General features: G+C 42.6%; 1 protein-coding gene across 1 annotated transcript in view; it reads right to left on the bottom strand.

The window, feature by feature from the left end:
- The window catches only part of LOC119649061 (protein rhomboid), a 429,203-nt gene that overhangs the window by 388,858 nt on the left and 25,455 nt on the right, over positions 1 to 14,890 (bottom strand). The window contains exons 2-4 of the mRNA XM_038051045.1: positions 9,025 to 9,291; positions 8,317 to 8,406; positions 8,181 to 8,204 (exon numbers count right to left, since the gene is read on the bottom strand). Coding sequence (XP_037906973.1) covers positions 8,181 to 8,204; positions 8,317 to 8,406; positions 9,025 to 9,153 — 243 coding nt within the window. The 5' untranslated portion in view covers positions 9,154 to 9,291. The remainder of the gene's footprint in view (positions 1 to 8,180; positions 8,205 to 8,316; positions 8,407 to 9,024; positions 9,292 to 14,890) is intronic.

The raw sequence follows: 14,890 nt of genomic DNA, 5'->3' as shown, positions 1-14,890 counted from the left end.
ATTTATTATTAAACCCAATAGGAAATTTAAGACAATGAGACATAATTCTTCTTTTCAAGGAAGAAAGATATAGAAGGGCTATCTATCTCATCAGTTTTAAAGGAACTGCAGAACATCCGACATTGGGTACATCAATGGTTACCTTTTCTTCAACAGTAAAGTGCTTCGTAATTAAAATCTGAAATAACTTTTATTAGCCAATGTTTCAAATTTGGAAAATAAAAAATGGTTTTTTTAATTTTTCTTGCTAGTAAATACTATAGTGTGAGAACTTCCTTCCTCCTTGCTTCATTGCCTTACATAATGTAAATTCTTCTAGCCAAAGACTAAACAAACATTCTTTTTCTCCAACTTGAAGTGCTACATCCACGAGCCATTAGTTGAATGTAAAGGTTTGGAAGGGGCTATTAGGTCCAATAGTGAAATATAAAAATTAGAATAAAGCCATTACCAAAGGCAAATTTCATAAACTGGTGAGTCGATTCTATCTACGAGAACTGAAGCACTCTGCTGTAGAAGGTAGTGTAATGGAACATAGGTAATTATAATTAGCTTGCCGAATGGACAACACAATGCTCTTAGTTGGCAAATTTAAATTTGAATGGGTAGACTACGAAAGAAACTAACAAACTACCATTCTCCTTGCCAAGAGCACGAGATCAATGGCTTCGCGAATAAGATTACTTTTTGGAACGTTCTGTCACTTTGATTATCAGGCAAAGGAAATACGCTACATTCCAGAAAACAAGGTCAACATACTGGTTGATCCTGAACCCAAGTTGAAATAAATCGTCACCTCACAAAGTTCACCATTGACATGGCAGATACAGAGGCTCCCAAAATCAAAACTATTCATTGAATATGGTATAGAATCTTCTATCCTCCTGCAGAACACCAAAAATTAACTTGAATGCATGAAAGCAGAGAAAGGGTCATATCTGCTGCACCTGGTCAACATTGACGTCAAGCCATAAGTGCATATTGATAATCCTAAACAGAGAAAACACAATGACAATAAAGCCGAAATGACACGTACCTTGCAAATGTGAATGAAGACAACATATATAAAACTATGGACTCCCTAACGGTAACATTACTATACGTTTACTTTCCATTCAGTATATATAAACTAATAATATATATTCCACATGAACGCATAACAACCATTTTCTAAGTTACCAGGAATATCGCTCATAATGCTACATATTTACATAAAAACTTAGTTTGTACAAGTGAACGCAACGGCTGTTTATTCATCGCCATCGAAGCCAACTGGTATATAAAAGAGCTCTGTTCCAGCCAAAAACATCACAGTTTGGTTCATTGCCAAACTACAGGACTCTCAGCAAGAGTGAGTAAAAATGTGTAAACAAGTAAATACGGCATAAGAAAATTCCGACTTTCAGGCAATCATGAAATTACTGGCAAGCTTCCTAGTGCTTATTTTCCTAAGCGCATTCGTTTCTGCACAAAACGACACTACAACCGAAGCTGTTGATAATACAACCGAATCTGCTGAAACTACAACCGAAGATGCTGAAACTACTACAGTAGCTGAATCAACCACTGATAGTGCAAGTGAAGAGACAACCACTGCAACTGAGGCTGCATCGACTACCGCTGGGCCAACACCTCCTTGCGATCAACCAGGAAGACGACCACCTAGGCCAGGCGGACCAAGGGGACCGCCACATAGAGGACCATGGGGTCCACCGCGTAGAGGACCAGGAGGACCACCACGTGGTAGACCAGGAGGACCACCACGTGGTGGACCAGGAGGACCACCACGCGGTGGACCAGGAGGATCACCACGGGGTGAAAGAGGTGGACCACCACGTGGCGGGCCAGGCGGACCTCCACGTGGAGAACCAAGAGGACCACAAAGAAGAGGACCAAGGGGATCACCCCAAAGAGAATCATCCCATAGAGGGCGAAGAGGATCAGAAGGGCGTAGAAGTCGTCATCCGTTTTAATATTAAAACTGGGTCACTGAATACCTATGTTTGCTTGAATTTTAGATCTTAAAAAATATTCAGTTGATTAAAATTGAAGTATGCACTCATGAAGGTGTTTATCGAAGGTACTAAAAAGCTCTTAATCTACTCGAGGGAGAATGTTACATTTTCGTAATCAAAAGTACATGAAGTTACAACAAAAAAGTGACTTAGAACTGCACAAAAAGCAGTTACGATTTTTGCTTCACAACCATAGGATAAATAGTAAACCTAACAAAGATCATATATTTGCCGATAGCTAAATTTATTTTTGCATGCTTCTTATTTGACCTCAAATAATAACCTCATTGCAAGAGCAAAAAAAATGAATCGAAATTTCCACGACTTGACCAGCACTAAATATCTGCAGCGAATTTTAGGGGCGTCGACTTTTAAGTTATGCAAAATGAAAACTACAGTTACTCTGATCATAAGGCAATTGTCTTGGATCTGAGAAACGAGGGAAGATTCGTATTTCGGGAACCATTGACTCCTTCATCAGTATAAGAAGATGAAGAGAAGATCATGCTAAAAATGTGTCCGAATATAATATGATAATAATCGTTGGCAGAAAAACTCATGTTGGATCAGGGCCTTGAAGTGTGTAAGAGCAGTTTATTTAAGACCGTAACGGTACACTACAGGATTACAGTACCCTGTCGACTGGTATTCAACGTCAAATCACGACACAAATTCCACTGCCACTAGTGAGATTTGAACCGCGACTTTCCGTACGACGGCCTTGTGCCCTAACCACACAGCTCTCCGGACACGTCCGAATATAATACTTTGGCCTAAAATGAGAAAATCTTGCAATTGCATTGGAAAAAAATATCTAACAAACATAATCCAGACTCGACAATTATTAATAGAATACCCCAGACCTGAGGGTTCGGGTGTACTATACCCGACGCACCCTCAAAAAGAATCCTTCATAAAATGGAATAAATAGCGATAGACGGTACAGAAGAAGGTCTAAATTTTGATTGAATAACGAAATATCTACCCTTGGAACAATAGGTAGAACTAATGAGAAGGAGAAGGCACACACCTGCGAGAAACCTCGCAGAAAATGGAACCTAGAGATACAGGAATTGCTTCGAATAGCAGACATAAATCCGAAGAAAAGCATCTACAGTGTTGTAGTGGCGAGATTAATAGGTTACGCATTCCCACGAATTAAGTCGAGGAAGGACATATTTGTAGAGCTGTTTGTGACATGTAAGTCATTGAGATCTTTCCCGTATCATGCAACAGCCAGAAGTGAGCCTAACTATGGCAAACTTGCTGGTGAACCATTGTCGTATAGATCTATATACTTTTCAGCGCTATGAGGGGAATACTGCGATGAATAATTCACAACAGATTACTCCCATTGTCCAGAGTCTCAGAGGCCAGAACAACATTTTGGATTCATTCAATTGATCACTTCCATGATCAAAAATGCAATACGCGGAAAAGACTGCGCCAGAAAGGATTGTACAGTGATTGCCCACGATCTGCAAATTGCATTCAATTCGGCCAACTGTGGTCTCGTAAGGACGTCTATAGTCGGTGCACACAGTTATCTAGCCACACTGATTGACAGCTATCTGACTGTAAAAAGGATCTGGTACAATACGTTGAGGATCGCTTGATGTTGTGCGGCTTTGAGCGAGAAACGGCGATAGTAGTTTAACATGCCCAGAAACCTTCGTAGATCTTACCTATTTTTGGTTGTAGGAAATCTGTAAACCTTGCCTGGATCCGGGTGAATTCCAGCAGGAGGAAGGGCCGGTCTCAAGAAGAAGTTGAAAAATGCATTCGAGATGTTCTAAATGCTCAGACTCAGCGGAAGAGGCGACCAAAACATCATCCAAGTACACGAAACAAAAGTTAAGATTTCGAAGAACAGAGTGGATGAATCTCTGAAAAATTTGCGCCGCATTGCACAGACCAAAAGGCATCCGTGTTAACTCCAAGAGTTAATACCGTTTTCGAAATTTCTTCTGGAGTTACAGGGATTTTAGAGTACGCCTTGGCTAAGTCCAAAATCGTGAAAACACGGTAGTTAGCGAAGTTGTGAGCAAGATCATGGATGAGTTATATCAGGTAGTGATCTGGAATGGTCTGAGCATTCAGATGTCTGTAATCGCCACATGGTCTCCATTCGCCGTTGGACTTTGGGACCCTGTACAATGGAGAATACCAGCAGGTATTTGATGGTTTGCAAATACCCTGCTTTAAAAGTATGTCATACTCTTCCTTAGCAACAGCGAACTTCTGGGGTGGTAATGGACGCCTCTTCGAGAAGATAGGGGAGACAGTAGTATGGATATATTGCTGTACATCATTCTTAACTGGCTCCGAGGCACTACTTTCGATAGTTATGTTGCTCTTTTTTTAAAGGAGCGCGCGAATGCGAGAGTCGGCTACTTCTTCAAAAGTGATGGAAGGCAAATTTTCCTGATGACCTCAGCGAGGTTGTGGGATCTATAAAAGACCTGTTCTGCAGATTAACAGCAATCCTTAATTTCTTAGGAAGTCTGCGCCTAATATGGGACTGATGATACCCGCTATATCGAAACGCCATGAAAACGGGCGATGAAGCCCCAGACTTACATCCACTTGCCTGTAGCCAGAAGTGTGTATGGTTGAGGAGTCTGCCGCTGTTAGTTTGAGATGTTGCGGAATCAACTTGTGATAGACTCGTTGAGGTCCCCGATGCGCAACTACTCGATCGCCCATTTCGGTTGGCGGAGCGCGAACGGATTCGGACGGTATCCGCGAGGGTGGCCACCGTCTGCTGAAGCTCAGTAATTGAGCCTCTAGCCTTCCACGACACTTAACTAACAACGGGGTGCTTATGCACCTCGTGGATCTTGTCAACGGTATTCCTCACCTGGATGCATTCCGGGAGTCGCTGCAACCACAGCGACTTCAGAATTTCCACCCCGCGCGTAGGTGAGACGGGTGTCGGGAAAGATGTAGCTGCTACATTGGAATTTACTGATAGCGGCGTGACTAAAGAATGTTAGAATTTAGCCAGGGTCTCCAATTTGAGGATATAAGCATCCTAATCCCCCCCCCCCCTTCTGATTCCTTATACAGTTACAAGTAACGTTAAAATGAAATCTGCGGCTTTATTCTATATTTTTAGTTATGAAATATAATCAAAACATTGAACAATTTGACCGTAAGGTACAAACGGCTAGACTATTCCAAATTCTATTAAACTTCTACCGATGCGATCGGCAGCTGGCTGTAGACTGTCACGAGCCCGTCCTCGTGGCTGTCATCTTGATATCGAAAAGTAGGCGAGTTGCTCAGGTGGGTGAGTTCCGAGTTGTCCTGGTGAGTTGTGTTGCGCTTTTTTAAGTGTCGAGCTCGGGTTAACCTCTGCTAAGCGTACGTATTGCAACGCGTCCACACTAGGGCATTCATCTCAGTCGACGCGGCAGGGCGGGCATCGATCCCGCCGAGAAATTTGCAAGGATTCTTCACGCATACGTGTCAACATGCTAAATATTGGCACCACCACTGGAAAGACGAAGGAACTCGCAAGAGCCCTTCAGAAAAAGCGCGTTGATCTTTGTAAGAAACGCGAGGGTGTGGTGCCAAAAGCTGCGACGTAAGTAGCTATAAACTTCTCTATTTTGGTAGTCCATTAAAGTTCAATATGGTGTTGGTATTGCTATATCAAAGGGTTTCTCTGATGCCATTACAAAGTCAAATGATTTAACGAAACGGCGGATGAAGCTTAATATTATATCAGATGATCCTACGATTCACTCCTTCACCGCATACGCGCCACAGACAGGACAGAGGATGCCAAGAAAAATGCCTTCTGGCAGCTTTTCGATACAAAGACTTGTAACGTGCCTGCTGATAACTGATTGTCTCATCTTTCTGTATTTTATAACGGCAACCGTAAAATGCAAATCGATTATATCCTCATAACGCCGACATTCTGTCACCGTCACTGATCGGCGCTTGCCAGACGTGCATTAAATGATGCCGATTTTGTGAGAAAAAAGCCGAAATGGTCTCATTTACGCGATTAAAAGCCATTATGGATGTGGAACAATCGTGGAACCAAGTTATAAATACTAATCACAAAGAGGCCTATGCAACCCTCGGGGTCACCAAACCTGGTCAGCGGTTCATCCACCGAAATACTTGACTTTGGCAAGACGATGTCCAAATCAATCCGTGAATCTGTATCGCTTCTATCTTAAGTTTCACGATGATAAAACGCTGGCCAAGTGAAAAATTTACAAGAATGCCAACCGGCAAGCAAAGACAGCAGTCGCTGTTACCCAGCAGTTCATTACAAAGATCTGTACGATAACTTGGGCACTCGGGACGGTAAAAGATTTATTGACTTGTCAAAAGCTGACATAAAACACATCTTTCCCTTAATGACAAGAACCGTACTTTGCATACTGGTCGACGAGCCGCGACAGTGCCACTGAAGTCGAGGAAGCAATAAAACGAATGAATCTGAGCTCTGGAAAGCGAAGAGCTAGGACCCAACACTGTGGCTCAGTGAATTCTTTAATCGAAAATAAAACACCATCTGACTGGTAAGAAGTTCCAATATGAAGAAAGAAAGGTAGTCCGGCAGAATGTTCAAATTACCGTTCGATCCAGTTACTTTCCCATACCATAAAAATTTTTGAACTCATTCTTAACGTTGAAATAACCGTGAATCAAGCCGGATTTGTCAAGAACTGCGGATCTACTGACGTAATACACGCTGCGCATTACTCATGGAGAAACACCGTGAGAAGCATCGCCCTCTTTACATTGCATTTCTCGATCTAGAGAAAGCGTTTGACCGTGTACCACACGAACTCATCTGGTATACTCTACGGCAACACTTAATGTTAGAACTCGTGTGCGAGGTTCAATTGCTCTACTACATCCCGAAGTGTAGCAAGCATATCAAGACTGCTGTGTGTCTAGATCGGTGTTCATCAAGGAAGCGCCCTCTCACCACTCCTCTTTATTCTTGGTATGGACACTGTCACACGGAACATCCAGTGCCCTATACACTTCTTTATGCAGGTAATGTTTGCCTAGCGTCTCCTAGCAAAGCTGATCTCGAGCAACTTGTCCAAAAATGGAATCAAGCAACAGTCTCAGATTGCGTCTGAATAAAATTGAATTTTGACGACCGATCTCCACGAAATATACACAGCGTCAGTGACCTGCCCAGAATTGGTAGTGGCGTTATGAAATAGCTTTACACATCAACGCAGTTTAATAGATAGATAGATAGCTTTATTAGTGTAAATCAATTCATGTTCAGATACAATCAATATTTAAGTGATACAGACTAAGTCTTTTCAACTATGGTGAGTTGTGCAGTATAAACAATCTTAATAAGTGCAATCGCTTCAATTCTCAAAATTCCCTAGGAAAATTTAAAAAAACCTAGCTTGCAACCAACGCAGTTTGAATGAAGTGGCTTTCTTAGTGATCGACGCATCAAAAAATGTGTCAAATTCAAAATTAACCACAGTATCATCTGCCTTGCCGGTCTGGTTCTAAGTGCTGGTCAACTCTAAAAAATGGAAACAAAGATTTTTGATGATCAGCTTCGATGGTATAGTCACGTATTTCGTGCTAACGCTAAAAAGGGGTCTCAAATCGATCGGAAACGACCAAAAGTCCGGCCCCAACAACTATGGCTTGATACGCTTGATGCTGACTTGAAAGCCTCGAAACTGCGTCCAGATCAGGCCCTTGACAGAGCAAAGTAGCGCAACCGATCAAGACGAGCCGACTCTTCTTCCGAAGGGGACAAAAGTTGAGGAAGAAGAAGTCAATTGGAAGATAACTTATTCGTTAAAATAGTAGGCAGCATGTCATAGACAGGCAGATATACAGTTAATCAATTTCACAGTCTTAACCAGCTAATTAAGTCATTTTCTAAAGCAGATTCGACGCGATTACTGAGAATGCGAGGTCTTTCACCATTCCTACATTTTTCCTACCGAACATTCCAATTTAAAGATTTAATAAACGAAAAAGAATTCTTTGTTTTTGTTTTTAAAAATATAGAAAAATTTGCTATTTACGGGCTGAAATGCATTTTAAATTCTGCAGTTTTGCCATCAACAATCATAAACGACACAATTGAACCCTATAGAGAAACCTCACTTATAAATGAAATTTAAAATGGTAGAAAAAAACACTCACCATATCAAATAGTTGTTTCCATTTCTGCTTGCATTTGCATATAAATAACGAGGGGAAAACAAAAACAAAGACAATAAATTAGCGTACCATTCAATAAATAAATATCCTGATAATTCGAAGCTGAATCAACACTTACATCCTTCAGTAACTCCCTCCGATACTCGGCCTCATCATAATCCGAATTTAACTCCGTGTGGTCTGTATCGTAAACGGGTTCATTGCCGCACTATAAAACAGAACAAGAGCCTAATTAAACGAAATTAACGAAAACGTAACGCATCCAATACAAAATTAAATAGTTTCGGGCTACGTAATTGCGAGGCTTGTATGTCCTTGTCCCTTTAAGCACAGTTAGTGAACATTGGGATTATCAACAGTGTAACTCCAAAAAGTGATTGAAGCCTCACAGTTGATTTTTCAATCAGACATAGTAACATCAACAGCATTAAATAGGATAATGTGTAATATATATAAGAATTAAATACTTTGCTGATACATCAATAATTAATCTGAAGCTTTTACAAGGAGAAAGCTGGATAGTATCCAGTTCGCTGCACTGTAAACAACAGCAAGGCATTTCACCAAATGAATGGTCGCATGCTTCCCTGAAATAACTCTTCGACATTTAACTAATCGTGCAGCAAGTTTGCCGATAGCACGGACATTCGATACCAACATTAAATAACACTATTCCAAGCAATCAATATCCTGGAAAAAGTATTTGAATGTCTCTGCAAGTATCAGCAATAACAAGGATGTAAACTGTAGATAGAATTAATGATGAGCGCAAACAAGGGCAAACAGGCAAGGCGAACCTTTCAACCCCACTATGCTCATTACTCACCTGGGATAGTGTTCCAATGGAACCCAATGATCCGGCAATCGTTGATATGTGCTCCACCTCAGGCAGCGTTTCTTGCCGGCTGGGGTTGGTACCATTCCGTGAACCGCAACGATCGAATCCTGGCCACATTTTTCAACTTGTTCCTCTCCGATTGAACACATGAACTTGTAGCATTGCACAATAGATAGGGCAGGTAAAAGGGAAGGCAATTTGATGGCAGTGATTGTATTGCTTAGAAAGTAGTTTCGTAAATGTAAGCTAGGACATCTGTAAGAGAAGAAAACACATTATAAGGAAGCAGATTCAATATGAAGAATCGTTATTGTATCGTATTTGAAAAGAGCATCGAGGAGGTATCATATATATATATATATTTATAATAAAAACTCAACAATTCAATTATGCTATTCTATAGTACTAACGTCTATCTAGCACATCAATCTCGGAAATATTGCAAGAAATAGGACCTACTCTAAGCCGGAATCGGACGGGTCAGCAGCTTCAGGTATGAAAAATGTTACGGTTCCCTTAAAAAACTCTATATTCACTTAGCCTCATTTGTATACTCCTCCCCCTCTCCCCAAGTTGGGCAGCGTCTGATAAGTTGCATTTGCCCTAGACGAAACCTCAAGTTGTCTATTTTTCGTAACTTAGTTAATAATAAAGGGATAGACCCTACAGTCGCCAGTCCCGTTATTTACTGGTGGAAAAATTGTATCTTCAGAATTGACTTAAGAGTGGTCTCATATATTCCGAATTGAACGAAGATTTTATTATTAATTTGATTTGAGAAGATATCCTGACGGTGTGTTACAGCATTGGCATCACCTTCTTCAAATTTTACAATTAGATGCTTTCTGAAAATTAGACCTGTCAAAATTGGCAAATTAGTTTCAAAAAATACTTTCTTTAGCCCGTCCCTTTGAGAACGTGCGTACCTGTCAATGGTCCTTCCGGGCAATGAATTGGAAGAGGTTTGCACATCCACTAAAATGACTACGAGGGCAGGAGACAATATAAAAACCAAAATGAAGAAGGAAAGAGAAACAAAATTACGGACCAGCATCGATGACCCATTCACCCTGGGGAGACAATAATCGCTATTATTATTCTGTTAAGGGAAAGTCGCACCGCGTCCTTGAAGAACTATTGTGCCCCTTTTACTGGCTATAGTGTACCTATTGATCATAGTATCTCAAGCAGGCCTATAACCGTTAGGAACTTTAGTATGTTCCGTACTTCCAGATCTTTCTGCTTTGCATCTGGTATTAAGTGTTCTCCCAGATGCCTCGACCTACTTTGCACAAGTGCCGGACACTGTCCCAGCACGTGTATAGAGGTTTCGTCCTCCTCCTCACAAAACCTGCAGGTAGTGTCCGTAGATATCCCTAGCTTCCCTAGGTGATAGTTCAGCCGACAATGACCAGTGAGAATTCCCACTATGATTCGGAGGTTCTTTTTGGTGAGGTTTAAGCAATCCTTTATGCGCATGGGTTCGCATCCCCCAATAAGCACCCTGGACTGCTCCATTCCTGATAGGCCCGCCCAGTATAGTCCTCTCAACCGTTCCTCTTCATTTGTTAGATTCATAGCCATGAAACCGTTTCCGATTCCTCAGAAGGGTTCTGGCCCGTGTAAAGGCGTCCGTGCTCCCTTCTTCGCTAGTTCGTCCGCTGCCTCGTTGTGTTCCAACCCAGCATGGCTTGGAATCTAAAGTATCCAGACCTTGTTGGACGAGCCGAGTGTATTCAGTCTCTCAACGCATTCCCATACCAGTTTAGAGTTCACCTGGTTGGACCTAAGTGTCTTGATCGCTGCTTGGTTACCGGTGAGAATAGCTATGTTCTGTCCCCTGTAGTTCCTTTGCAGATTAAAGGAGGCACATTTGTCTATGGCGTATATTTCCACCTGGAATATGCTAGTGTACCTACCCATTGGCTCAAAGTACATTTTCCTTGGACCAATTACACCGGCACCCGCTCCCTCTGCTGTGTGGGATCCGTCAGTGTGTCAAGTAATCACTTACTGATTTAAGCCGTATGTCGCAGCCACGCTTCCCCAATTTGCCTTGTTACTCCAACGTGTTTCAAACTTCTTACCGAAGTGAAACTTCGTTGTCATGTTATCGCTTGGTATCAGCAGTTCGGGATACCGCCTGGAAAGAATATCAATCTTCCTTCGATTTAGGCAGCTCCCCGCTTCACTCATACTACCGGCCATCCTGAATATTGATCTCCTTGCCTGCATCTGTATGTGCAGATGGAGAGGGGTTAATCCCAGAAGGACTTCCAGGGATGCCGTTGGGCATGTCCTCATTGCCCCATATTTGACCTCTGTTTCTCGTTTCACCTCCATATCATGTAATGTTATGGCTCTCAGGTGATCAAGCTTACGCCTCCTAGTGAATGGTTCTATGGTGGTTTTGGCTGGGTTGATCCGCAGTCCCACCTTCCTGCACCAGGCACTAGTAACCCTTAGCCCAGTTTGGATTCTATCACATAGGGTATCTACATATTTGCCCCTACAGATTAAAACAATGTCGTCCGCGTAACCCTGGACTTGTATTCCAGTATTTGTTAACACGTCCAGGAGTTCATCCACTACCATACGCCACATCAGCGGCAATAGTACCCCACCCTGTGGACAGCCTTGAGTGGTGTTCATGATAATAGAATTTGTACCTGTCGGTTCCTCTATTTGCCTGCTTTCTAGCATTTTACACATCCAGAGTGCCAAGGTGTTTCCCACTCCTTTGCGGCTCAGGGCATCTTGTATCTCTGTGTGCGATGTGTTGTTGAATGCTCCTTCGATATCCAAAAACGCGCACAATGCAATTTATTTTGCTTCTATGGCATCCCGTGGTACCTCTGTCAGCTGATACAGAGCAGTTTCAGTTGACCGTCCTGCCCCATAAGCGTGCTGACAGTGATGTAGGGGATTACGCTTTAGAACGTAAGTTCTAATATAGTTGTCTATGACCTTCTCCACCGTTTTAAGTACGAATGATGTTAGGCTAATTGGTCTGAAAGATTTAGATTAGATTAGATTTAAATTTTACCCGCTTTCGGAATAAAGACCACTTTTGCCCGTCTCCATGCCCTTGGTATGTATTCCAGTGCTATGCTCCCCCTTACCACCCTCAGAAGAGACTAAGATAATTTCCAGGCCTCTCTGGATAAGTGCTGGGAAAATGCCATCTACTATGGGAGATTTCAGTGGTTTAAAAGTTCCCACTGCCCATCTTAGCCTAGCTTCTGAGCATACCTCTCTTGCAAGTTTCCAGCTCTCCTTCCTTTCCCTTTTATTCGTTGTTGGGCTGTCAGGCAGATTGTTGTCGCCTGTCACCGTGGGATAGGACCCCCGGAAATGAGTTCTGAGAAGCAGGTGTACCCTGTCCTCGTCATTCTCGGTAAACATCCCATCTTCCTTTTGCAAGCAGACAGAGGATATTCCCCCATCTTTGGCTACAGCCTTGTACAGCCTGGTTGCTTCTGTGATCTGTTCAATCCCTTCACAGAATTCCCTGAAGCTGTTCCGTTTCGCTTCCCTGATCGCGTTGCTATACGCAGTCAGTGCATTTTTATATCTCCGCCAGTCCCCGGTTTGTATTGCCCGGTTAAAGAGTTTTCGTGCCTCATTCTGGCTAGGTTCTTGTTCCACCATGGTACATCCCTTGATGACTTGGCTGCCTTGGCCGGACAGCTGGCCTCATATGCGTCAATGACGATTGTGTTGAGGTTTTCCACCACCATTTCGCTCCTGATGTCACCCCCGGATTTTATCCACAACTAGACGGTCATGGTATCGCTAAGAAATTTCGTCGTAATATAGCCTACGGAACCGTTCATTCTCCTGCAGGGTGTCAAAATTGTTTGCAAAGTTCTTTTCTAGAACGCGGCTAAAAGTTCTACATTTTTCTTGCTAAGAACCCAATTCCCCGAGGAATACATGAGGACTTACTGTACAAGACAATGATCTTGTCTTGCACAGTAAGAGCTTTGATGCTATGGTGAGTCGTTTCGAAGGGAACTGCTTTTGTAAGCCGAAATAGGCTCCGTCGGCTTCCAACAACCGTGCACGGATTTAATAGTTGTAGCTGTTATCGGTTGTGATTTGATGTTGTTGGTCCTTTTTTTTGGTGCTGATCTCAAAACCATGCCATTCGTTTTGCCTTCATTAATGTGCAGCCAAAGATCTCGCACCACCTACTCGATCTGGATAAAGGTAGATTGTACATCTGGAATTATTCTTCCCATGTGAATATCGTCAACATAGGTCATAACCCAAGGATTTCAAGAGGATGGTGCCTCTCGCAACTACATCATATAGCGTGGAGTAAACATTGTTAAACTATGCCAGCTTACTAAGGACAAGCTATAAAAAATGAAGTCACAGCCATCAATCTATACCACAACCAACGACGGGAAGCAATAGGAAGCGGGGTTTCTGCTGACGGTGGCACAGAACGGAATGTCGCCCGACGTAGTAACAGCGTTTTCGCTGTCCTGTCTCAACACCAAGATCAAATTAACTTTCTGTATTTCTACATGAGAGTAGCACATCGAAAGTGGCCTTTACTCTCTACTACTACTCGAAGCATCCAAGCTTTCGTCAACACCTTTGTGTGTCATACAATCAGAGTACGATGGCCTGATACTATTCCAAACAAAGAACTTGGTCGGTGTACACGCCTGACACCCGTACGTAATATGATCGGAGCGTAGAAGTGGCCGTGGGTAAATCACACATTAAGGAGGGGTGCAATTGCATTGTTGGCTATGCTATGCAGTGAAATCCACTCTCAGAGGATGGCCAACGAGTGGGTCATCACAAATGCATTTCGCACCGAACAGTGGAGAGGTGCGGCCGACTCGGGAAGCTCTGGAGGGAGCTGAAGCGCATTTCAAGTAACCACAACCAATAACGCGTAGGTGTGGTTGAGGCGCTTACCTCATCAAGAGGTGAATGTCAACCATATAACAGATTAATTGGCACGCTTCATTTACGAAGGGTTTTGTGTGTGTTTTGATGAAATAACATTTCCATTTGTACATAGCTAGTAATGTAAGCAAATTTAGGACATCAGAATATTCACTTTAGGGTTATATTAAGAGAGAATTTGGACCAAAAATATAGCAATACACTATTATTAACTTTATTTGAGCAGATGTTGGTATCGAGGATATTTTAAGGTCGAATCCATGTCAAACGGTACAGCCGCTCCTGAGAAACGTGCGTGTGACAGACACATTTTTTATTTACGTTCTATTTTACATAAAACCTTAAAAAGTAATGGGGACAAGTAGCTACTTCATACATGGAACTTTAGCGCTATATGTCAACTCAACATCATCAACGGCGCAACAAACGGTACTCAGTCTAGGCCTGCCTTAATAAGGAACTCCAGACATCTCGGTTTTGCGCCGAGGTCTATTCGATACCCCTAAAGCTGTCTCGCGTCCTGGCCTACACCATCATCCCATCTCAGGCAGGGTATGCCTCGTCTTCTTTTACTACCATAGATATAGTCCTTTTCGGAGTGGATTATCCTCATCAATGCTGATTAAGTGACCCGCTCACCGCAACCAATTGAGCCACGACCTTCTGATTGTGGATAAAATCCGACTCAATAGATTGCGGTAGGCTGACCTAGACTGGATACAAGTTGCTGCGCCGTTGATTATGATAATAATAATAATCGTTGGCGCAACAATCCATATTGGATCAGGGCCTATGTGTTAGAGCACTTCATCCAAGACCGTAACAATACACTACAGTACACTGGGGGAGACAATATGGTCAGCATTGCGCTCGCCCGAGATTATTACCTTGATTTGGCTCAAGTACTCATTTACAGCTGAGTGGA

This window comes from Hermetia illucens, chromosome 2 (assembly GCF_905115235.1).
Source record: "Hermetia illucens chromosome 2, iHerIll2.2.curated.20191125, whole genome shotgun sequence".
Classification (NCBI taxonomy): Eukaryota; Metazoa; Arthropoda; class Insecta; order Diptera; family Stratiomyidae; genus Hermetia; species Hermetia illucens.
This window is presented reverse-complemented; position numbering and strand designations above follow the sequence as displayed.